The sequence below is a fragment of the Psittacula echo genome, assembly GCF_963264785.1.
Source record: "Psittacula echo genome assembly, chromosome: Z".
Taxonomy (NCBI): domain Eukaryota; kingdom Metazoa; phylum Chordata; class Aves; order Psittaciformes; family Psittacidae; genus Psittacula; species Psittacula echo.
The window spans coordinates 106898337-106925208 of record NC_137742.1 but is presented as its reverse complement, the minus strand read 5'-3'; the positions used below and the strand labels follow the sequence as shown (position 1 = coordinate 106925208).

Here is a 26872-nt window from a genome sequence, read left to right as displayed (position 1 = left end):
CTTGTCCCTGCTTCAGGAAGAAGAGAAAAATTAATGGCATTGTCTTTCCAGATGTAAGAATTTTTTCAGAGAATTCGGACTCCGCTAGATTTTGGTATCTTCTAAGGTAGGTACTTTGATGTGGATGATTTTCTGGCAAAGAACAGCCACATACCCAGATCAGCAAGTGCCTACATGGAGTTCAACATGAACCAAGGAACAACAAAAGGTGAAGGAGGATGGGAGCGAGGCACTGGGAGTGAGAATCCCAGCAAGATAAGAAGGAGCTGGAATTTACTGAGTTGCTAAATTGAGGACTGTTGGAAAACTTTGAAGGTCAGGTTCTCACACCTGTGCTTAACCAATTATATGTTAGTTGTTAAGGGCCTCACAGATATGTATCCAATCACAATGTGCCAAGTTAGTGAAAACAACTTTAAGAAATAGTATATAAAGAGTTAGTTTTCTAGAATAAATGGCTTTTGTCTGATCACATTGATCTCCGACTGAGTCCATTTCCGCGACACTTTGTAGAAGTTGAAAACTTGTCACAATTACATTTCCATAAACAATGTTCAAGGTTGTAAAGCAAAAAAGAGTTTGCATGGATTTTCATTCCAAGTTTGTATATGGAAAAGTGGTGGCTGGTTTTCATTTATTTACAGTGACGTAGTTCAGACCAAGATTAGCAAATCTGAGGCAGGAAGAAGTGGTAAGTGATGTGAAAAAAGACAACTGCTATCCTGCTCTTTGAAGAATTAACGTGCAGTTATGTTTAAATCACAAGCAATTGCAAACCCAAATAAAAGTGCTACTGCCTAGCAAAATGCCAGTGTTCCTGAAGTAATCTGTAGATTTTGTATTTTGTATTTAAAGGATTGCTTCCTTTCAATAGGATTTACAACTTGTAGACAAGAGTTACGTTCTGCATTTGTAAGGCAAGAGATACCTCAGTTTTACAGTATTTTTAAACTCACTAGAAATAGATAAGCTTGCTACCAACATAATCGCTGGTCCATGACCAGTTGTAGATCTACAAGTAATAATTAAAAAAAAAAATTAGGCAAGTCAAATTTCTTGCAGTTGGTAACTCCTAAGGCAGTGATGAAGTAACAATTTTGAGGCTACGTTGGATTGCTGTTTAAACTAGTGGCTCATTCAGGATTTTGAACTGCTGCCAAATGAGTCAGCTGTTTAATTGTAGCCTTCTTGCTGGAGTTTAGAGCAATCCTGCAGCCCCCCAGACAACATTCTACTATTAAATGTACTATCACGCTCCAATGATGTACCCAACAGTAAGTAACGAGTGTGTGTTTCTTCTGGATTTTTCTTCCCCATCTCTCCTGCCACCTCTCCACTGTTCTTTGAATAATAAATACATTACAGGAAGGAAGAGCACAAGGACCACTACTTTGTTACCCCAAAATTAACGTCTCCAACCTCACCCTCCATGTTATTTGACAAGAGATTCATTTATGTTTTAGTGTCCTCCTTCAAAAACAAATTCATCCATTTTGGTTTGATTAGAATTCATTCTGTGATTCTGAAGAAGCTCTGCAAATTAGGGAAGTACCTAAGTGTGTTCAAATAAATACCCCTCTTCTGCCCAGATTCACTCTATCACTTTTGCTAGTGGTTTTAACTCTTAATGGTAAGTTAATTTTAACTCTGCTTTTATCAATTTGAGAGTACTGTATTGACCGATGAGTTGTAGCTGGTCACTATTAATTTAATTATCAAAATGTCTGAAGACCAGTTCTAAAGCTTTAGTATCTTTTGTGCTGCTAAAATAGGCACTTTAATGATTCATTCAAGGTGTTTTCAGTAGCACAATAAAGATTGCCACTAAATTCAACAGGAGTCTTTGCAGGTCACTTAAAAGCATTTTATAGACATGGTTTTATTTTTTTTCCCCAACCATTTTGTTTTTATTACTTTCATCAAAATACAACACAATGTACAGTGTTTTCAAACATTTAGAAGATAAATAAGTGCATCTTCAATTCTTCCATGCATTGATAGTTTTATGGAATACAGTATTTTTTCTTCATTGATGTTAATTTTAAATACAGCTTGTTTGCCCCTTTTTTTTCAACTAACTGTTTTTTTGATATTATTTCTTTCCCTTGTTAACTTACAGATGTTTAAACAACAATTGGGAAACCGCAGTGATATTTATTCCTAGAGATAAAATGTTGCTCTATTAGGGTGAAGACTGTATATCAAGGTATCAACTGGTAAATTAAAAAAAAAACAACCTAAATGTATGCTGTCAACTGAATTGATGCAGAAAAAAAAGAATAACAACTCCATCCAACAACAACCATCACCTTCAATTTGTGTGTGGAATAGAAAGAAAATAATCTGATTTTCTTACTTCCACACCGATTGGTACGCATGCTAATTATAGCATTTACTGAATTTCATTTTGGAATTCACAATAAAATTGTTTGTAATTATAAGTAAAATAGAGGTATAAAGACAAAACCTCTTACTGCATTTCTCTTGAAATTATCAACTATTTTAAAGGCATAGTTTAAGATCATAAATACAATCTCACTGAATTTAACCAAATATCATAAGACTAACTTGCTGCATAGTGGAGAAAAGAAAAAAATAGGTGGCACTTTGTATTTTTAATGGCACTTCTTTCAGCATAGTTTGCATTTGTGTTACTAGCCAGGGTTACTCTCCAATATAGCATTTTAATATATGCATGAAAAATACACAGAACACTAAATAAAGCAACAATTCCTATGTTTTTTTTCAAGCTTTAGCTAACAGTACAAGGATCATCATTGCTTGGTTTCATTTCCCCTTCCAGCAATAAAGTGATCACAGCCTTACTCAAGTAACTGCATGTTCCCTTTTTTCCAGTTGGGTGTGTGTTGTAGAATGCAGTCATGTCATCCTGCAGGAAAGGGAAAAGATGTTTCTATTAGTGTTGATTATGTAAAGCAGCCAAACACAGGCGAATGAGAGGAATATCACAAATATGCTAGAAATGCAAATGTGTTTTTGAGACTTCTAAATTACAGTAGTATAATTCTGCTCAGTTTTCAGAAGTCTCCCACATATACTCACCTAAATATGTGGAAAACAGGTTACTGAAATATATTTCATATTTTTTTTACTGAGTTTTCCAGTCCTTTAGAGATACCACCACCTTATTATTTTTTTAAATGTAACAGGTGTCAGGGAACAGGAACTGATCTGCAGTGAGATGATTACTATGTGGTTAACTTACTGTGCTGCCACAGTATGATTGTGAGCCAGGCTCTTGGATGTACCCATAGAGATACTGACTACATATTTATTTTTAAGAAAAGAAAAATTTCAAATCAGAGAACCAATCACAGGTAGCACACTAATTCATTAATCAGATCAACAAAATAGGTGTTCTTCACTGAACACCTGTTTTGCACAGTTAATGATGTTAAATGTCTGCTTATTCTCAAAACATGTATTGGCTGCTATAATAAAGGTTCAATGCTTTAATCCAGAAAATTGGTTATTTTTATTAGATCAAGAGCAGAAATTGTGTGGTGAAAATATCAGACCTGTAGTTTTAGGATGTATTTAAAATCACTGGAGTAAATACTTTTGAGACTAATTACATGGTAAGAGGGAATTAACAAAGTTCAAAGTACTTGCAAGTCAGTTTAATGGAAAACCATAATTCAGACAGATGAGTTCTTTTAGTTAGGAAAACTTGAGACAATTATCATCAGAACAATCATAGAGAGGCTACACTTAACTGTCAGCAGGCATATACATTCAAATATGGGAGAGTCTGGTTTCAGAAAATTTTAATGTAAGGAGTTGGAATTTCCAACAACAATCTTACAGATATTATTCACAACTACAATTTGAAATTTTCTTCTGAGACAAAAAGGCAACATTCTGTGTAGATCTGGGCTTGGAAAATATCCATCAAATTGGATTTTTGGATCAAATCCTCCCAAATGGAGGCTAGGGCAGCACCATTAAAAATTGGGGTTTGCATGGGATTCGTCTTTCTTTTTATAGCCATTGGGGACTTCCAGCTTGTCACAGAAGTCAGTAGTAAAATCAAGACACTGTGCAGAGCTGGCACGTAATACCAGTTTGTGTGGGTGGTAATTCTGATTTTGCTACAGCTACAAACACTCTACCCTCCAAAATGGCCAGGCCAAAAGAATCATACTTTCAAGAAAATTGTGTTCATTTAAAAACAAAGGTGTTGTGCAAGGTGGTAGGTTGCTAAGGTAGCTTGCCTTGCTTTCAAATTCTGCTACAGAAAGCACTGGCAAAAAAGTGAATTGAAAGAATTCTTAAGGAGCACTTAGTCATCTTTTACGAGCTAAATTCAGCAAGAGAAGTGCTGTTGTGTATAAGGATGTTATGCATAAATTGACTATTCAGAGCTAGCACAGATATCTCCAAGTATACTGGGCACAAGAGAACACCAGACAGAACAAGTAAAATCATCGTCAGTAGCACAGGGACTTCTCCCACTGCTTCACTCATATTTCCTCCTTCAACCAGTTCAATAAACCTGGCTTTCATACAGAATTTTAAAGCTTTGAGGCACCAAAACTTGCAGTGAGAATATTTATACGTCTTTAAAGGATAAAATCCTAGTGAAGTAAAATCTTAAAAGTTACTTAATGATTTAGTTTCATTTATTTAAGCCTTAGAGATTAAAAGCTTGCTACATCATGAATGCAACTCTAGCACTAAAATCAGTAGCTAAGAAGTTTGAATTCACAATTTGGTAATAAAGTTAAGTGCCCATCTTTTATCTCTGCTCTTTGCAGACTTAGGCAGCACTTGTGTATATTTATTTCTTATTTGTGTTCCATTCTGAACTCCTATTAATTGCTTTTTATTCTGAGCCTCACATAATTAACATTTATAAACACATTTCAGTAAGAATAGTAAAATCTGTAAGTTAGTAATTTTTTACTTACTTGCTTTTCAGATCCCTTTGGAAGGCTGTGATCTTTCTGAAAGTCATGAAATGCTTCTTGGACCACTTTGTCCAAGTCCACTTTGTCCTGGAACTCTAGCTCTGGATTTCTCTCCAAAATAACAGATATGACCATCAACAACTGGGAGGCAGAAAAAGACTGTAAGACTTTAAATTTGATTTTTTTTTTTAAATTCGGATTACATAAAAGCAGTCTTAATAATTACATATGCCTCTTTCATGCAGAAGGCCATTTAATAATGGGACAGGTAATAGTACACAGATAATAGAATTCTGATTTTGATAAAAGAATCACTGGAAAAAGCAGGCTTTTATGACAATTACATTTTTTGGTGACTATCTAGTTAAGGGCACTGTGTAAATGACTGACATCAACATCTAACTTTGCTGGGAGCCAGGGAAGTTATTTTACAGTTTATTCAGTTCATTGTAGGGCTGCACAAATGCTAATGCTAATGCTAGTGGAGAGGGTGAAAATCAGCAAACGCTAAACCCTAAGCATATGATATTTAGAGGTATAATCATGTATGTCATGATTATACCAAAGTTTATAAAAAAAAATCAGTAGACACCAAAGAAAACTCGCAGTTCGAGAGAATTTATATTCCTTGTATCTAGAAAGAGGTTTAACAGAGGAAGGTGAACATGATGAGTGACCTGTCATAATAACTACAGGTGGGCAGTAGAATCTATATTGGTCATCTTGGGTTTTGATAATTGTGTTATCTTTTAGCAAAAATTGGGAATGCTCCAGCAAACAGCATGACCATTAGTTGTTAGCCAGAATTGAGATGGATTTGATTTTACTGTGGAGGAATACTCATAAGCACCAGCACTTGGGAACTAACACTAAAAAATTTTTAGGAAAACACATGGCTTAAGGACTTGAAGGAAATCTACCCTGGAATTACTAGTTTTCACCTGTGACCTAATTGTATTGGTGCTGTCCTTCATATTTATCTATTTACTAAAGTGGAAGAACACCATGAACTTAGTATATTCTTAACACGTTAACAGCAACCTGACCAATCACACAAAAACGATGGAGAAACCCATGTGTGTATTTAAAGCGCTATTTCTTAAAATATTTGAGAGCCTTTGTTACTTTTTGTTTTCCTTTTAATCTGTAACATACTCATGTACATTATAAAATTTCATTCATTATAGGCCACAGACCTCTACAATAATTTGCCTGTATTCCGGTTGGTCAATATTTTGCAGCATATCTTCAACTAGAAGGGAAAAATTCATTTCATACATCGTCATATCCGATAAGGTTGGTTGCTGAAAAACAAATCATACTTTTACTCAAAGACCATTTAAGCTAAACCAAAATCACCCCCAGCTAAACCTTATTTGCTGGCCGAATAAATAATACTCAACTAAGAAATACGACCACTTTAGGATCAAAAATGGAGCCATTCTCAGAGTCCTTGACTTGGAAAGGGTCTTCTAGACTTACACTTTCATAAATGTGTATAAACTGACCTGCATTCTATTCTAATGGTATTTTACTCAGAACCAAAATAAAAACTTGATTTTTTATCTAATTATTTATTTTTTAATCTTAACAGGAACAAACCACCCTAAGTAATACATTACAGCATAAAATAGATATTACCAATAAAATAATTCAACATTAATAGTCAGACAGACTAGAAATAACTGATCATCTCTGCTGATTATACCTGTGGTAAAAACTTCCCTGCCACTATTAAACCATTAGGGGTTCTCTCCAAGATCTGCCACACCCGATCATAGAATCCAGCAGGAGCTCGATTGAGAGAACCGTCTATCTGTCTTCTGTTTAGCCAGCCTCTGTGGACAAAGAAAGTCGGGAGTTTGAAGTAAGAAACTGTTACAAACACAGAACCAAGCCACATTCTCTCATATAAGCCAGTGAGGCAAGAGGTGACATCAAATACATATTACTGATGCATGCACAATATATGTTGTGCTTTCTGATATGTTATGATTGTAATATGTATAGCTGATATGTTATGATATGTAATACTTTGTGTCTTAGTTTAACATTCCTGCACAAAGTTTTTCTCTAAAAGAAGTTCTGTGTCTTCTCAGGTCACAGCTTTTTTATAGCCTTAATAAAAGCAAACAAATACTGCTGAAAGATCTCATGCAGGAAAGGTGGGAAATTTCTACACCTACATATTTGGATATTTGCGGCACAGGAATCATAGAATCATAGAATAGTTAGGGTTGGAAAGGACCTTAAGATCATCTAGTTCCAAATCCCCTGCCATGGGCAGGGACACCTCACACTAAACCATGCCACCCAAGGCCTCATCCAACCTGGCCTTGAACGCTGCCAAGGATGGAGCATTCACAACCTCCCTGGGCAACCCATTCCAGTGCCTCACCACCCTAACAGTAAAGAATTTCTTCCTTATATCCAATCTAAACTTCCCCATTTAAGTTTTAACCCATTCCCCCTTGTCCTGAAGCAACACACTATTATTATTTACCACTGTACATATGTTTAGATGTGAGGCTTTTTTTTTTTTTTTTTTTTTTAAACTACATTTAAATTACTGCTTGGCAACATGGCTTTCTGTATTCCAAAGACTTGGTTCTGTTGGGCTGCTCAAAAAGAGAGAAAAAAATTAATGGGATAATTCCATGATCAGTTTTGTTAAATTGGCTATTCTGCAGAACTTTCGTAGCCTAGCCTAGCTCAAATGAAATTCAGCACTAATATTTTTGCGTTTTTTAGTTTTTCTCTCTTTGTACTGTTGGATACAAATCTGCTAGATATTGCTAGAATATAGTATGTTCAGAATAAAATTACTTATCAGTAAAATTACTTGTTTATGCAGATGCCAGTATCCTTCCACAAAGATAAAGGTGAAAAACGAAGATGTAATATAAAGGAAACAATTGTAGTATCTGGACACAAATGAAAGAAGGAAGAGTGCATTTTTGCTGTCTTTCCTTAAATAAGTATATTATTGATTGCAGATGCCCGGTGATTTCAGATGTATACAGAGCAGCTCAGAAATGAAAATTACTTGAGCAGTGAAAACAGGTGCCACAAACCCACACATCTCATTACCTCCCCTGCTGCTGTGGTTGAAGAATATCCAGCAGAAGTTGCTTCACTTCACTAGGGGACATCTGGTATAAGTCCTTAGCTGGCATATCCCCAGCCCGGATTTTCAATTCATACTTCATAGCATGGATAATCCATCTGAAGTAAAGCAAGGAATACATTTATTAATTATGTATGAAATTTCCAAAGATGAAAAATTAGTCTAATAAAATAGCTCATAAGAATTCCATATGATCTTGACATGTGGCTTTCAGGACAGACATAAAATATCAAACAAATACTATACTACTCTTACTGTATTGTGGAATTTACTCAGATTTCGCTTTGTTTGCAATATGGTACAAACTGAAAGGAGCAATGCATTAATTTTAAGAAATGGGTTGTGATGCATCTTTGCATAGGGAAGATATATTGGACCACATATTCTCTTATGTCCCATGTTCATTAAGACAAACATTTACCTGCCTTTTGATGCTAAAATTCCTACTCAAAATTATGCTCTGACAGTGTATGCATTTTGCTGATGAGTTAAAAAAAAAACCAAAACACAAAAGCCACATAAAGTTTAAATTATTTAACAGTAAAAAAGACTTTAGGGCTTATTTATGGTTTTAGCCTTTGAAATTCCTTCTTGCAGTCTACTATACTTTTCTTTCTATTGCTACTCCCTTTTGAAAAGATCTGATTAAATAAGAATACACCACCAATGAAGATTTTTCAGCCTTAGGTTTCAGAGAGGCAGAACTTTGCAAATTATTGAAGGAAAATGCTGAATTTTATTCTACATATTAATATAGAAACAGTGCTACATCATAGAATCATAGAATCATAGAATAGTTAGGGTTGGAAAGGACCTTAAGATCATCTAGTTCCAAACCCCCTGCCATGGGCAGGGACACCTCACACTAAACCATTTCACCCAAGGCCTCATCCAACCTGGCCTTGAACACCGCCAAGGATGGAGCATTCACAACCTCCCTGGGTAACCCATTCCACTGCCTCACCACCCTCTCAGTAAAGAATTTCTTCCTTAGATCCAATCTAAACTTCCCCTCTTTAAGTTTTAACCCATTACCCCTTGTCCTGTCACTACAGTCCTTAATGAAGAGTCCATTCCCAGCATCCCTACAGGCCCCCTTCAGATACTGGAAGCCTCCTATGAGGTCTCCACGCAGCCTTCTCGTCTCCAGGCTGAACAGCCCCAACTTTCTCAGCCTATCTTCATATGGGAGGTGCTCCAGTCCCCTGGTCATCCTCATGGCCCTCCTCTGGACTTGTTCCAACAGTTCCATGGCCTTTTTATGTTGAGGACACCAGAACTGCACACAGTACTCCAAGTGAGGTCTCACAAGAGCAGAGTAGAGGGGCACGATCACCTCCTTCGACCTGCTGGTCATGCTCCTCTTGATGCAGCCCAGGATACGGTTGGCTTTCTGGGCTATGAGCGCACACTGCCGGCTCATGTTCATTTTCTCATCGACCAACACCCCCAAGTCCTTCTCTGCAGGGCTGCTCTGAATCTCTTCTTTGCTCGACCTGTAGCTGTGCCTGGGATTGCTCCGACCCAGATGTAGGACCTTGCACTTGGCATGGTTAAACTTCATAAGGTTGGCATCAGCCCACCTCACAAGCGTGTCAAGGTCCCTCTGGATGGCATCCCTTCTCTCTGGCGTATAAACCGAACCACACAGCTTGGTGTCATCGGCAAACTTGCTGAGGGCGCACTCAATCCCACTATCCATGTCACCGACAAAGATGTTGAACAAGACTGGTCCCAACACTGATTCCTGAGGGACACCACTCGTTACTGGTCTTCAGCCGGATATTGAGCCATTGACCACAACTCTTTGTGTGCGGCCATCCAGCCAGTTCTTTATCCACTGAGTGGTCCATCCATCAAATTGATGTCTCTCCAATTTAGAGACAAGGATACACCTGAAGCAACGTAACTCAAGCATGGAGCTCTGTCTCTTACCATCTACATTGCTTCAGTTCAAGCAGGAATTACTAACAAAAGGGAAAAGAAACTCCACTTGTTTTTCCGTGAATAAGTCATCGTGTAACACTTGATCAAGTCAGTGTTACATGAGAGAGCCCTGCTCTCTTTATCAGAAAATGCATAATATCCCTAAGAGTATTACCTTGTCATCAGTATAGCCACATTCTATGGGCATTTAATTATTTAGCCTACAACGTACAGAATGTTTTTGTTTAAGCAACTCAAGTCACAGTCTTTTCTGAAGGATTCTTAGTATTCACAGAATTCACGGAATTCTGAGATGTCAGGCCAACTCATTCAACATTCCTTTAAATTTGAGGTTTCTAGGACTATTCATTGAAGGTGCAAGCTAAAAGAGATTATTAGGCAGCATGGGCATTTTACATAATCCAGAACACAGAACTTTCATTTTAGTGGGTGAATAGTGTCCTTCTCTTGTTACTAAGATTTACAAACAAAACTGGCTTAGGAATTGGTTCTTTTTTCACTGATGACTCAAGTTATCTGTTTGGAAGTCATTCACTGGTCTCCTCTCTTTGCAGTGGCCTACAAAACAGCAAAGTCAAGTGGACCTCCTATCAAACTCTTCACTGGTAAGAGGTGGGTAAAAGTCAGTTGGTTCAAGTTTTTTGTACTAATAGGGCTGTCAAGCACTTGATCTATTTCAGCATGAAATCCTGAAAACAAGTCAGTAATGAGACACTAAATCAAATCATTATCAAACTGAAATAGAGTTTCTGTTTGAGACGGTTAATTCTGCTCAGTGGAGTGAGTGATTACACCAAAATAAAGGAAACAGAATCTGTAGCACTAACCTTGGAAGAAAGAAAGAGAAAAATTGCGAAAGGATTAGCAACAAAGAATGAGGAAGAGGATGAAAGAGGAGTAACATGGATCTGTAGGGCGTACAGACAAAGTATGTAAGTGCAAAAGGATAGATGTAGATAAATGCAATATGGGTGATTTGAATTTGACGTTAAGGTTAACTGAAATGTACTGCTAAAGTGGAAACATGAATCTTGTGTGCTAGAAAAAAGACTGCTGGTATCTACCACCAGTGCTGAAAGGCTCTATCTTCTCTATGAAAAAAAATCTGGAAGATGGAACACCTACTTAAGCACGCGTACTAATTCTGTAAATCTCATTCAGTAGCACCTGGCCTCCTCAAAGAAGTCCTTATTCAAATGTATGTCTCTTCCTAAATGTGAAAACATTACCAATTTCTGGATAGCAAAGTAAATGCAGATACCATGGAATACGATAACACTCCAGCACAGACTACTTGAAGGTCACCTCATCAAAGAACTAAATAGAACAATCCAGTAGGTAAATGATGTTTTAAACTTAGTTCAGGTTTGTGATTCCTGAGCTACGTATAGCTCAGCCTAACCTATTTAATAAAGAATTGGACAATTATTTAGCTAATGAAGAGTCAAGAAGTGTTTTATGTATCTATAATCAGGATACTATGCAATTGGGCAGGGTTGCTTGGGGATTTTTGGAAGAACAAAGACATTTCTAGCAACCTTATAGGACAAATCAGGTTTTTCTTTACCATGGCAGTTAAGCATTTCCCTGTAGAGAACTGCTCTTGAACAATGTCTTCATTATGTGACATATCACATACTCAGGTTCACTATCAATCAGAAGCATCCCTTGGTGCCTTAAAATATTTTAAGGGCTGTAATGGTAAGTATATTTAAAGTGCAGAAGGCTGTTATTCCAAACAAGTCTATTTGTAGCTATCTTTTCAGGCAAATGATTGCGTTGAAATTCTGAAAAGAAAGCTTAAATACTTTGAAACACTGTTTCCAAGGGATTTGTTGCTCATGGTTGCCAGACTTCTAAGACCAATTCAGACAAGTCTGTATTGTGAGCTGAGCACTGACCAGAAACCAGAGAATGTAACGAGAAGCATATGTTGATTTGGAGGATAATTGTGTGGTTTCAGAAGTGAATTAAATTCATGCTGCATCCTTCCTAGATAATCACATTTATGTAATCTCTAGCCTTTACTAATTTACCCCAAACCTACATGACACAGGTGACTGCTCAACTGAGCAAAAAGCTTTTAAAAGCCTCATCTAGGAGCCTTAATCCTAGACTGCCCTCTTCCCTCCTTTCTTCCTTCCTCAGGTCCTGAAAGTCTGATAGCAAAAGCTTTTACTGTCCACTCTATCTCTCAGTTCTTCCCTCCCTGACAATACAGTACACCCCTAGTCTCCGTCCATGTCCCTCTAACCTGCCAGATGGGTGGGCAGGCAGCAGCACACCCGGTGTGCCTTTGCATTAACAGTGTGGCACTGTAAGGGATGAACCGGCATTTGGTTTGGTGTAATCTATTGTGCTCCTAGGACACTATGTTGAGATCACATGTTTACTAGTAAGGAAATCTGTTCTAATTACCAGCCTTAAGCATGCACATCATACCTGTACCTAGTACAGAATAAAAAGATTTCTGTAGAGATTGTGTTGCTGCTCAGGAACAGAACTGTGAGCAGAATTTGTATGTACTTTGCAACTGGGAAACTCTGGATATCACCCAGTGTCTGCTGCCAGGTAGGAAATTAGGCAACTTGTCTCAGGAGCACCACTAATACACTTGGGTGCATACTTCATTACTTCGCGAATGCCTGTAAGGCTAGTTGCAACATAAAACAGAACCCTTTCAACCCACTGCACTGCTAATCAAGTGTCACTGTGTATATGGTACAGCTACACACAGTCTGGTCAGCCAGCTGATCATGCTTCCTTGGCCACTAGAAGAGTCAGGCAGAACATTCTGCTGCTGGCAGGACAGGGTGACCACTGCTCATTTGCTGTGCAGAATGCACCTAACCCTGCTACCCTGTTTTTGGTTTTAAAGCCCTGACATGATAAAGGATCAAGCTCTGAAAAACCCTGTAGTTCACTGTGCTAGCTGCAGGAAAGCTTCAAAAGTACTGCTCCACACCACTTCAAGCTCTTGAACAGCAAATTTTGAGCTTAGTTGTATAACTGGTTTTGGCACACCAATTTAAAGCAATGTAAAACTGAAGTATGCAAGTTTTCCTGCATCATCTTACATAAACCATTTTTGCAGTGTAGCAGCAATCTCTGTTAAAGTAGGTATCTTCCCCTGCAGTACTAGCACTAAGATCAACAAAAGATTGATCTTACTGACCCAATCCGTATCTTCAGCATGCCACTGAAAAGTTCAGGTGAATTGGAGATGATCCAGCCAATGTGTATGACAAGCTCCTGCTGAACTACAGCTTCTCTTTCATCTTGTAAATGACATTTTTCATAGATGATTTCCTTAATCACTCCTGGGGATAAGGGATTAGAAATAACTTCTTCCTCTTGGCCAAAGGCTCCAAGTGTCACCTGTGGTATATTGAAAACAATTCAGAAGATACAGACAGGAATAAAAGCACTATAGAAGCAATTCTGAAATGAAAATTCATGAACTCTCCTTTTCTTGTTAAATTCTCACAATTAAAAAAAAAAAATATGTCAATGGCTGATGCTTGTTAATATTGTTAGTTGGAAGCTCTTAAAATAACAGATTTCACTACAAGCCACAGTAAAGATGAAATACATTTTTCCAAATGAAAATAAAAATACAAGCCCACTTCTTTGGTTTCAAATCTGGCTGTATAATCATGACTGAACACTAGGTTTAGATAGCCTTCCATTTTTGACACTTCAGCCGTGGAGCTCGCTTAAGGTTCCAAATGAAATTCATAGTTTTGTTTTCTTACTTCTTATAGCATCCCAGAAGTTATAGACTTCATTTTAAGAAAATATATTGCTGGTACTGGATTGTTCAACCACAAAAAAAATGAATTCTGTTAAAAGTGTGATTTGCTTTTAATGATGACAGTAAAACACAGCAACACTTAATTTTTCTCTGACAATAAAGATCATTATTATAAAGGGATCAGTGAAGGCAAGTGAAGTTAAAAAGCTGGAAATAAACAGCTACACATCCTGCTGCATGCACGTGCAGCCTCCTCTACAGCTCTGTGTAGCGCCAGAAGCACATACCGTGATCTCAGTCTGGAGTACGACAAAGACAAACCTGTCATACTAGTGTACCATATAGGTAAGTATACATACAGATGTATTCTAATACAAAAATACATAATATTCCATTACTACTATTTGAAAAGAGCTCTTCATGAATGTAATTAAAATTGTGCTGGAAGTTAAAAAATAAAAGTCCTCCTTAGGAAAGGAAGAAACAGTGATAATTAAACTTTGGAACAGAAAACTGAAACCTAGAAAGAATCTACTCAGCTGACACCCATATGTTATCAGACAGAGTGGCTACATCTTCATTAAGTAAGTGTTAAAAATAAGCTTTATTACTTGATTCCATCTACTTTTGTGAAATAAAAGGGTATATATATATAAAAATAATAAATAAAAGGGCATATACATATTATATATATAAAATCTAAGGAATTACAGGAATCATAATCTTCCCTTCTTACGTAGATGCTGAACTGTATTTTGAGTATTGGTCTGTCATTATATAATTTATTACCCCATACTATATGCAAGTATTAAATATATCCTTATTTTCCTCTGGGCTTTTCTTCTTCAGTAAGGATTTTTTTAAGTTATTGGGTATTTTTAAAAGAAGCATCAGAGGCCTTAAAAATTAAAAAGCCTATTTATTTAGTTTCTTTGTTACCATTCCTTAATATATTTCTGAGGAGTGAAGACTTACCTGCTTGCCCTGAACTAAAACATTAGTAATAGATGGTGCAAGGCTGTCCACTAGTTTACCTAAAAGACTCGCTGCGAAGCGCACAACAGACCTGAGGGCAGAAAACAGAGCAATCCCACTACATATCAAAAGCTAGTTTAATGAATTCATGTATATTTGAAGTCTGCAACAGCAGAAATCTCAAAAGTAACTCTGTGAATACATACATTATTTATAATACAGAATTTGGATCAGATTTTATGTAATCTTCCATGGATTTTCAGTTTTTAGTCAAGCTACAGGTCAACGGATCAAAATTAAATTTCATTAGAACTCATTAAACTACCAGCTCCATAAAAAGTTTGTTGATTTTTCTCAGCATCATCCTGAAATCAGACAGATTCTCTTCTGTGCCATTTTCACGGTTTTGCAAGATAACCTTGGTAATTTTTACTCTATTTAAGGAAGACTTATAAAGATTCTGCAAGAGGTACAACACACAACACCAAGGCTTTGTTTTGTTTTCCATGCTGAGGTAACATTTCGCATGCGTAGCATAGAAAGAAGAGAGTTGTGTAAATTGCTAGGTTGAAAACTAGCTGTAACTTCTAAGAAAAACATTTTATCCAGTTAATAGTTAAAGGTACAAAAACTGTAAACAATAATTTCCTGACAAAATACAAACCTAACAGGCTTGTATTTGAGCTTTTCTATCATGGGCTTTGAGGTGCCTAAAAATCATTCTCCACAGCAAATGACTGTGTTGTAGTCATTTACAGTATTAGTAAAAAATTCAAACAGTTGATGTTGCTTCCTGTGAAAATTGCTACGCACTTCCTAACATCAAGAGCAAAGCACTTTAAAAAAATTCATTAGCTGATACTATCAGTATGCAAATAAGCAAAAAAAAAAAATAAATTCACAGAGCTGCATTTCAGACTTCTGGGCACTTTACCTGTTTGCCATGTACCAGTAAAGTAGTAATATGTGGGGTTATAGAAGAAGAAAATTTCTGTGCAAATGCAGCACTGTAGCGCAACACCAACCTATATGTATGTCACGTGGCAACCATGGAAGAGAAATGAAAAACAGTTTACATGCTTTATTTCTAAAAATACTTTTGATTTTTATTCTCTACAAAATATTACCAGCAAGGTGTTTTGGTTCTACCTTATTATTGCCAAAAGCCTATTTAAGTGTATGAACGGACTAAAATGAAAAATGAAAATAAATTTTTACATTTACAGTCTCATCTGTTAAGAATAGTGACAGAGCAAGAGAACAGAATTCAGGACACGTTCAACTCATTTCTTTGAGAGAAGGAAATGGAATTTCTACTGAGCTTAATTAATAAACAACATGTAAATAACAACTGACTTGCTGAAACCTTTTAAAGTTACTGTGACAAAGTCAGCCTCAGTGTAAATTATTTCAGGGCAATAAACCAACTGATTTGATCACCAGCTTTGCTGCACAAAGCTATTGATACTGTTTTATCATCCCCCTGTAAGAAATAATAATATTAGTATTCTTTTCTCATTATTAAACAAGAACCGTACACTTGCAATAGCATTCATAGCAAAACCAGCTTATTGCTCCCTTTTCATATTTTAAAAGATAACGGTAGGAAAATGCTGCTTTTTTTTCTTTCTTTAAAGCATTATAGACCAGATCTTCAGCTGCAGTGAACTGATACAATTTTGTTAGTAAAGCTGTCCTTTTTGCCCCATTTAAGTGTGTAAGGATCCGTCTTCCAGCTTTACTGTATAAACACATTAGGAAGAAAAACTGGTGCAAAACTAAAAGAATATATGTATACAGACCAGAGCTTTTTGCTGCCAGCTCGTCTATAGATTCTTTCAATATGTTCAGCAACAGTACCTAAATGCATTAAAAACAAACAAAAACACAAATAAAACACATGCAGAAAAGACGCACATATGCATTTAATAGTAATAAGGTAAATTTGATGAGATCAGTTAACTCTGAAACAGCTTTAGTAAAGCACTTACCCACTGTGTTTAACATCTAAAATTTAGATGCAATCAAGTCCCCTATCACCCAGCTGTATGCTGTTATTCAAGAAGCCAAACCAGGTTTCAGCTAAATTTGCTGCCTGTGGTACAAAGACACCTATACCACCTATTCTTGCAATCTTGGGGGAAAATTAATGTATGTACAGATTTGTCCTATAAAAGTACATCCCTATCAAAAGGTACAGCCTCAAACTACTCATTACATTTGGATATGGCATGTAGATACAGCCTCCACTGTCTTGCTTCTTTGTTGAGCTAAAACTGAAAGGGTCTTGTCAAGTCTTGCACAGTGCAGCTCACTGAAGTGGCATTATGTTTGGACAAAGCTCGTAACAGCTGACGTCCAAGACAGACATTGTTTTCAGCTTAGTATATGAACAATAAATTACCTGATTAATCATCTGGGACATGAGACTTTAATTTTACAGGAAGTTGGGAGAGTGTGAACAAGATCTTTCACTAGTTTGCGGCTCTGCCCTGAGTAACTACAATAAAGTGCCCCCCAAAATACCTAAGTGACTGTGTGAGCTAGCTTTGATTATGAGGTGTGTTACAGCACTACTCTCGTGAAACTATTTATCCCTCTTGCAAAGTACAGCAGGGAATATGGGACAGATAGAGATGACATTTTATTACTGATCTATTACTCTCCTTCTCTAAGCTGATCGTGTGTCAAAACCACAAAGAACGTTTTGTGAAGTGTTATGAATTAAAGTAGCATTGTGCTGTACAGACATCACCTAAAAGTGGTGGGCAGGAAATGGGAAGAGCAGTACTTCTAAGTCAAAATAGGCAGTTCAGGATTCAGAAAATGCAGGAAATACATGAATTAGATTCATCAGAATAACAGATACCATTCTTCTGTAGCCCACAGTTGATCATAGTGCATCAGTGTGCTCTACAGACATCTATCTCTTCAACTGTGCACGGCTGAAGCAGGGACCATTATGTTAAAGGTAGAAAGTGGTGACAAACATTCCATAATTTTGACTTTATTTGGCTTCTAGATCTTAAGCTCTTGGATGGAATGGTAGTGTTTTTCATGACAGGAACTTACCGATGAAGTTCATCTATAACAACAGAAGTAGCGGAAATTGACTAACAAAAATCACAGCCTGTGCCTGTCAGCTGGAATTCCCAAGGTTCTTCAGCTTTTATTTTTAGACTTATGTTATTGATGGTGTTATTATTTAATGCCAGTCTCTGTAGCCTTCAGTCATAGGAGAGTCAATGACTCAGACCATTTGTCTGAGTTACCATCACTCACTATTCCATGTGGGATGGCACCAAAAGGTCTATAAAAATTACCTCTGAACAGCCAGAGGCACAGCAGTACTATTTTTTTTTAAGAAAGTTTTTAAGTAAGTTCTTCATCCTAATCTGCTGGTCAAAAGTTGCTATTCTGGTTGCCTACAGAGGTCAGGAAGTCTGCCTCAAGTTATTTCAAGAGCACAAAAGACACAACCTACAAAGGATTAAAGAAATCTATGGAGGCTCTCAAAACCTGACAACAGCACAGGTAACAGTGGCTTCAGAGGGTACACCTGCCTGGCACACAGATTTCCAACTGTGACTTTGGGGTAACACTGTATTTCTCCAATACACTGTGTATCAGGCAATGAATTTTATTCCAATTCACATTGTTTTTCATAATGTTTTTAATACAGTGTTGTGGTTTAAGCCCAGCTGGTAACTCAGAACCACGCAGCCGCTTGCTCACTCCCCCCTTTTTCCCCCTGGCTCCCAGAGGCATGGGGAGGAGAACCAGAAGAATGTAAATCCCAAGGGTTGAGATAAGAACAGTCCAGTCAGTAAGGTACCATACAAAACGACTACTACCACCAACAAAAATAATAATGATAAGGGAAATAACAAGGGGAGAGAATATAAAACTAAAAGGGGAAAAGAAAACAATAAACATAAGTGATGCCCAATACAATTGCTCACCACCCGCCAACTGACACCCAGCTGGATCTGACCAGCGATGTGGGCCTTCCAGGTAACTCCCCCCAGTTTATATAGTGGGCATGACGTGCTGTGGTATGGAATACTCCTTTGCCTAGTTTGAGTGAGGTATCTTGTCTCTGCTTCCTCTCAGCTTCCCGTGCCCCTCCACACTGGCAGAGCATGAGAGACTGAAAAGTCCTTGATAGGAGTAAGCATTACTTTAGCAACAACTCAAAACATCAGCGTGTTATCAGCACTGTTCTCAGACTAAAGTTGGAAACACAGCATTGCACCAGCTAGCAGGAAGGAGAAAAACAATGCTACAGCTGAACCCAGGACATACAGCAATATGTATATAATGTATATTTATGTCAAAATGACAACTCTTCATCACAAGAACCAGCTGCCTTATCTCAAAATTATGAAGCAGGGTTCTATAACATGAGATGGCAAGTTACACTACTTGACAAATAACTAAGACATTATTTGATCTTAACACTCCTCTTTTTTCTCAGAAAATATATACAAAAGAAGCTAATAAGCAGTCTTTGAGGGAAAAAAGCCCAACACCAAGCTTTGCACTACAAAAGTCACAAACCTCAGTTAGCCTCATCTGAATTATTTTACATGAATTTAATCCTGTGCTCTTAATACAAAACTATAACACAAGAGTAAGCTTCACAGATACATTGCACTAATTACATAAAAGGAAAATCAAAATTCAGCATAAAGCTTCACACATTTCAGTGTGCTAAAGACACACAACTTGTCTTTATAGTTTGTTTTCTATACAAGGTCAAGTTCCCTATTTTTTGTATCTGTATATTATATTATATATATATAATGTATATACATTATATATATAACGTATATATATTATATTCTGTACCTGCTCAAAATTGCAACCAGCTACAGCACCAGCCTACAAACAGCCTATAAGAATTCATATATTTAGCAGCTCACTCCCCATTACGCTATGAATTTGCATGTCCCATTTAATGCAGAAATTGCTTTAAATGGCAGAGAAAATAGCTACACAACTGCTGTAGTGTAGTTGTTTGTTAGTGTGGCTAATAGCACAATGACCATTATTCACGTTCATTACAACTAAACATACAGCTGCTTCCTGAAAAACTCAGAATAGTCAAATGAAATAAGGTCTTACCATCCTTGGTGATAAAATTCGGTCCTTCCCTTTTAAGCAATATACTCGAGAGTAATGCTTGACTTGCCAGGCAATTGCAGTCCTTAAAAAAAAACAACAATCCAGCAACAACACAACCACAAACAGCCTTCAGGTTTTCACAGGGCCTTGCTTTTTTTTTTTTAAAAAAAAAAAAAATCTACAGATTTTCTCTTCAAGGGGACATTACAACTATTTCAAACCCTATGTATGTTGTATCTTTGTCACTGCTGCTTGCAGATACTTCTCTGTGGATCAAATTAAGTTGCACTTATTTGGCCATAGAAATGTTTCCTGATTTTCTGTTCCTGGGTACAGTCATTTAAAGAAAAAATGCTTGTAATGACATATGGAACCAAGCAGAGTATTTTGTGTGTTCCTATCGAATACTGGATCTAGAAACACTTGATGGTAGCTTTTGTCTAGATGCAAAAGAAAAAAACAAATAAAAAAAAGAAGTGCCAGATTGGAACTTTCCCTTGGTATCATTAAGAGGTTTCTAGTCTATCAAGTGAATACCAACTGCTGAAGTCTTTTGAATTTTAGTCTAGCAATAAAATATATAATGATACGGCAAATGGATCCCCTTTTAGATGGTCATTTATTACCAGAAGAAGATTTGGGTAGATGGGAGAATGGAAGCCAAGAATTACAGCAGGAAGTACCAGAAGTAAAGAGGAAAATGTAAAGAGGAAGATTACCCAAGTATGAAGCGGAACACCGGACCTTTTATGTTCCTAGTTATACTAACAGCATTGACCCATGACACAAATCATGTTGATCAAAGAAGGCTGCTGTTAAAAATAACAGCACATTATTTCTCCTTTCCTGAAAATGAAGTTATACTGTATTTTTATCAAGTTTTCTTACATTAAATTTCTGCAGGATCTCATACGTTGACTTGCTTTTCCAGTCATTAATATTTACATCTGGTTGCTGCTCAAGTTCAGAAGCATTTGGAGTACTAGACTGTCTCTTGACCTTTGAATGTTTTGGAAGATCCAACTCCTCCAACCTCTTAAATACCGGAGCCCTTAAAAAAAAAAAGAAGAAGTATTTAATGTCTTTGTAGTACAGAAAATATCTTGATTATGAAATATCATCATTATTATTTGCACACAGCCTTACTCTTCTGTTTCAGTGATTCTTAGGAAGTCAAGTTGTTCAACAACTGCTCCAGATATTAGTGTCTGAAATGAAAAATTGAAAAAATAAAAAAAGATACAGAAAGGTACATAACTATATAGTTATCTTCTATTCTCAGTGTGTTGCTGCTTGTTTTCATTGAGCAAGTAGTTTCTTTATTTCCATTTCCAAATATCTTTACACTTTCAGAATATCTTGCCTCTTAACATCTCACTTAAGACAGCAGAAGTCTCTTGGACCTGCTGTCTCTCTTTTGCTGGTGTTATGCTGTTCTTTTGCCTGCAACATACAGTGAAATCAAGCAATGTCCACCCCCCTGCCTGCCAAAAAAACGAGGTCTGATAAGAACATCTGAGATCAAGAATTTGCATTTCTTAGTGTCCTGCATGATGCCCATGTTCTAGATCGTAGGTAATGCTTGTTATTTCAGGGACTGCAGAAGAATGGGTAGTTTTCCTGTCAGTCTCAGTGATGTTTCAGGAAGTCACATCATGGCATTTCCTACCCTGTAGTCATTCCTTAATCCAAGCATAACTGCCCTAAGTCTGCACATGAAATGCAGTTTACAGACTTCTGTCTCAGAATATGACATACTGGAAATTCAACATGGCATTTATCTGATGTAGTTATTACAATTCATTAACTCCAAATTTTTATGGATTTCCTATTTTGATACTGCCAGAAGAAACGTGGTGTATAAAGCATTTATAAGACTGCTTTTTGCTGGTTCTCATTAGCTAAATAAAACTGAATTGTCAACTTTAATGTTCCATTTTCATTGTACACAAGTTGCAGTAAAACACTGATCTAGTACACTGTGAGATGACTGAATATAAAAAAAAAAGCTTTGATTTTATTGCTAGTGTCATCCACTCTTTGACTTGCAGATCTGCTTGAGCACATGACCACAATGAAGGTGAAAACCAGAAAAGAGCTGCAAGTCTTCTAAGCATACGTATTTTTAAATTAAATTAGATTTTGTATGTTTTATAAGTCAAAAAGAATGTTCACTCACTTAGACCCACCCATTCTGTCTCTAGACACATTTACACATACGCATCTAAATGAAGTAGTGAAATTCACAAAGATTCCACAAAGATTTTGTTGGAATAGATGAATTATTTAAGAAAACACCATGAATTAGACACGTCCCTTCTTTACTCAGATCCTCCCCAATGAAACAAGTAACAGTGTATTGCTTAAAATAAAGACATTCTGTTGATTGAAAAATATCTCATCTTATAATAAATCAGTTTAACCAAATGTAAGGCAAGAAAGACACTGCAGTTAAAAAACCCCAACCAACCAAACAAAAAAACCCCAAAAAACCCCAACACAACAACAAACCACAACAAACAATGCTGTAGACAAACACTGTGGACAGAACATGTGACATTTGCTACGGGAAAAGTCAATGGGAGCAGGAGAGACTAAAGGACCTTCATGTGACCAGTAGAAATACATCAGAATTTTTAAGATTACAAGGATATCTTAAACCTTTATGGCTCTGAGGATTTAATTTACAAATGACCCAGCTCTTTTATAAATTCCTGATTTTCTAGGGAACAAGAAATCGTAACAGTGTCTTTTGGCCTTTTCTCTAATCAACAGAAGGGTTCTTCAGTTGGTATTAACTAAGATTTAACCAGCTTATACAAGTACTGTTAAAACCAGCACCTGACTCTGTAATTTTCATATTTTAATGAAGCGTTTTAAGATTAATTCAAAACAGCACAGACGTTAAAACTACATCTTAGTAATTGTAAGAACTTTAATATATATATATAAAGCACCTTTTTTTTACTCTTCATTGATTATCTAATCAAAAGAAATTCCTCAATGCTTGACATGGTACACTTATCTTTCGGTGGTAATTTCATAAGACTGTCGAACATAAAAAACACTTTTTCCCTTCTGAAAATCCTCTATGATGATTATCACTTTCAAAAGACTCAGCAAAACAAATGAAGATAAACATGCTGTTTCTTTTGAGATAAAACAAAAACTGTAACAAATTGCTTGGGTCTTGACTCCTTAGTTTTATGATACTAACGGAAATATACTTTTTTCCCATGTACTTCTCTAAGTAATACATATATCAATAGTAGGAGGTAAGAACACAGCAATCAGGAAAAATACCATACCTGTACTCTGTCAACATGAACTTTTACTCCTCCAACAATTCCCTTCCTAAAGGCTGCCAACATATCTAATATTGGATTGAATCTGCTCCCTCTGAAATTTGAAACAGAGCTCCATTAATCTGGCAATTAGATAAGTGTTACCCTGCAAAAGATGCACATCTTGCTCTTGCTGTCTACCTTATATTGTCTTCACGGATAAGCACAACAAACAGTGGACGACCATGCATTTTCCAATACTGCTTAATGAACTGCAGTGCATTCTAGGTAAGAAATAATACATTAGTCACCAAAAAATCCCCAAAACAAAGCAACCCCGTAAAAAATCAAACCACAACCCACAAGCATAACATATCAGAATATACAGTACAAGATACTAAAAAAGCTATCTTAAACTAACAACACTGGAAAACCAAACAGATTAAAAAAACCTAATAAACTACTAACAAGACTTCTTCAGAAAGTAGAAGCTGCTTTCAAACACTGATATTTCACCAGTTTTCTGAAAATATTCCCAGCCCAGACTATACTACTGGACAGTGTGGTGTACTGCACTACATGCAATGACCTAGTGAGTATGTATGGGAACGCAGGGCTTGAATCTTGGCCACTAATACGGACTAACCAATGCCACGTCCTAGCACTAAAGTACCTGCTCCAGCAGAGGGGACATGACAGGTCAGCTTTACTGTGCTGCCTGACTTGAAATCAGGGAAAGGAGACAATTTGTAATATTTGTGCAAAGTTGAGCAATGTTTCCTCCAGGTAAGGCTTTGGTATTCCCCTTAAACAGATCAGTCTCATTCTTTTTTCAACCAAGAGCATTTGTTTTCCCAAAGCAACAAATGATAATTTGTTTGCTGCATTAGAGCATTCCCAGTCACTTCTGGGTGAGTTTTTGTGTCAGAGATACTAGCTAGAACTTCTACTAGGCTGACAAGGATATTCACCTTTGCAGATTTTCCAGCATAAGCTGCAAGTTTATTTCTGTACTGGAAGAATACACACTATAGAGAGAGTGTTCCCCTTTCAGTCTTCTATTTTATCAAACTTCACATTTTAATCTTCTACAGACTCTATTTGCATCAGTTTCTCAAATGAAAAGTTATAGATAAATACCTTAATGTCATCAATCAGCATCATAACATCCTGAGACATGTAAAAATCACTTAGATCAAAAATGATCGAGTAGCAAACTACAGTCTTTCCCAGTATCCGATAAATCTGTGGGGAGAAAAAGCTTCAATTAATCTTTTCTTTAAAATATCTGAAGCAGTGAATTATCTAAAAAGGAAAAAAGGTATTTCGAAACTATAAAAGCAATACTCAACATAGAACAGCTGACTTTAAAAAACCCGAATTATTTAAGATAAAACCTACACGTCTAATTTTAGGTACTCTGGTTTTTATTAGGCATGCAGGTCTACATTCTCCTTCAGCCAAAGCAGTTCACTTCTCCACCATCCAGCCTGTTTTGGCCCAGTATTGCTGGAACTGGATGCCTAGGAAACGTACGACAGTTTAACACTAAGAGCACACACATGCATCACAGCAAAAGGCATTACAAGGACTTTAAGATACACACATAAAATTTCAATTCTATTTAAAATCACTCAGAGGCTAATTCAATATTTAGCTGAAATATACATTAGTACCAATAACATTTATTGCAATAACCTTTGATGTTCCAAGGCATCCTATGGGCCTGTCCGGTCTTCCAGATAATCCCAGTTTGTCATTCACTCCCAAATGGAAGTAAGCCTGTGAGAAAGAATCATGAAAACTGAGGGAAACCTAGACAGATGGCTTTGGAATGCTCCTGCTGGGGCTTACACAGAGAGCTGTGTGTATTCTTTCATTTAGAAAACAAGATTCATAACGTGGTCATTACTTCTATGGGGATCATCTATATAGAATAATAAATCAAGTAAAAGAGCATTACATTTAGTAAATGCACAGTTCAACGACCAAATTGAATTCTTCTGATAATAGGCAACTTTACAGCAAAGGGGAACCAACAAAGTAATTGAAGAAAGAAACACAAGATGCAAGCACAAGCATCTTCTTCCCCTTCTTGCACAGTAGTACTCTGCTGTAGGTGTGGTTTAACATTCCCTCTTTTTCCTTCCTTTCTTCCTTCCTTCTTTCCTTCCTTCCAGTGTTGGGAGGATGAAGGAATTTTACCTTTCTTATGAAGTGAGAACACAGTTACTATGGGTTTACCTGAGAAGACCGCTGTTCAGTAAGGGTGAGCACAAGTACTGCGTAGGGTCCTGATTCAGGATTAGGACACATGGGTGCAACTCTGGGCTTGGGCAAAGCCCTGGAGTCCTGCCTATTTGCAGTTTCAAATGCAACTAAAACTTGTTGTTTCCTCCATTATGCCTTACCTTTGCCTTCTTACTCTTATGATGTTTTCTCGTTTATATAATTAAAATATTTTTAAAATCTTCAACTTGCTCACTGAAATAATTTTTTAAAGGATTATTTGCATTTATTGTCCAGCCAGTCTTGCCTCCTGTAATGCTTTTCCAAATGCGAATATAAAGGTAAAACAGCAATATAGAAACCCTTTAAAGACCTTCATTTTAATTTTAGTAAAGGCCTGCACATTAGTGCATCAACAGCACAAGAGGGAAGTGTTTCATTCATTGCTGGATTGTTATTTGAGTTAGATTATGTATGCTAGTATTACTTCAACTGATATAATTTTATAAGACTTGCATGTTACAGAGAGACTCTTCACTTATTATAGTGCATGAGAATAAAACAATAAAAAAGCCTCACTAAGCTGTAAGCAAGACAGTACAAACATATCAGAGAAAGCAGACTGCAAGGTGCCATTTTTTTGCTTATTTGAGCTGGTTTAGGTAAGTAACCCACCATGACACAGAATTCTGATTTTTTATGTTATAGGAAGATAATTCAGAGGGAGATGAAAGAGAGCACTTGAACAAACATGGCACAAAACAACTTTCTGCTGCTGCCAGCTTGGGGTGCTCCTGACATTGCCTAGGCTTCTGCGTACAAGAACTATTCAAGAAGGAAAATAAACATTGCCACTTACATCACCTTTTCATCCCGACTAAGTAACCACACTCAAGTAGGAAAGGAATGGAGACATTAAAGCCTTAACACCTTTAAATATCTCATCCATATACATAACAAAACCAATGTTGAACCCCTTCTTGCAATAAATAATGGAGACCAGAAGAATAGCAGTAGGCATTATAATTTAACACTAAATATCACAAAAATAAAGCTCCAGTAGTACTACAACATTGTCTCTCCTTCTGAAAATTCTTTCTTCCGCTTGAGGTCTCATGTTGTTCTACAGTCTGCTACAGCAGTTTCACCTTCTAGTAATAGCTTCCTATCTTGGTCTGTTACAAACAAAGCATTAGTTCAGATTCAGCACCAAAATATCTGAACACGACAATCACAGGCATGTCCAGCTGCTTCAAGTAGGCTTTGTGGATAAAGTGCTCTTCAATTCTGGAATATCAAAGCTGCTAACAGCAAGAAAGGGCTGTGAAAGCAGGCTGGACTGGGCTCGATTTGTGAGAGTGAACCAAACTAGAACGGTCTTTCACACCATCTGTTTCAGTGTTCTGCTGTTACCAGTCTACGCCTACGGAGTATTGTGCAACTCTCCTCTACTGTACTTCCACTATAGAAATACTTTATTCCCATATATTGCATACAT

The 26872-nt window shown here is 36.8% G+C and overlaps 1 protein-coding gene across 2 annotated transcripts in view; it reads right to left on the bottom strand.

Annotated features, from left to right (window-relative positions):
• Positions 1-1944: 1944 nt before the first annotated feature.
• The window catches only part of PHKB (phosphorylase kinase regulatory subunit beta), a 102403-nt gene continuing 77475 nt past the window's right edge, over positions 1945-26872 (bottom strand). The window contains exons 17-31 of one of the 2 annotated variants that reach the window (XM_080638824.1): positions 24844-24927; positions 24286-24390; positions 23347-23429; positions 23170-23260; positions 21008-21069; positions 20750-20912; positions 19862-19943; positions 16537-16594; positions 15669-15759; positions 13181-13383; positions 8022-8156; positions 6640-6769; positions 6128-6235; positions 4932-5072; positions 1945-2890 (exon numbers count right to left, since the gene is read on the bottom strand). In XM_080638824.1, the coding sequence (XP_080494950.1) occupies positions 2753-2890; positions 4932-5072; positions 6128-6235; positions 6640-6769; positions 8022-8156; positions 13181-13383; positions 15669-15759; positions 16537-16594; positions 19862-19943; positions 20750-20912; positions 21008-21069; positions 23170-23260; positions 23347-23429; positions 24286-24390; positions 24844-24927 (1674 nt within the window). In that variant the 3' untranslated portion in view covers positions 1945-2752. Of the gene's footprint in view, positions 2891-4931; positions 5073-6127; positions 6236-6639; positions 6770-8021; positions 8157-13180; positions 13384-14734; positions 14826-15668; positions 15760-16536; positions 16595-19861; positions 19944-20749; positions 20913-21007; positions 21070-23169; positions 23261-23346; positions 23430-24285; positions 24391-24843; positions 24928-26872 lie in introns of both variants that reach the window. The other variant, XM_080638823.1, reaches the window with a different exon arrangement.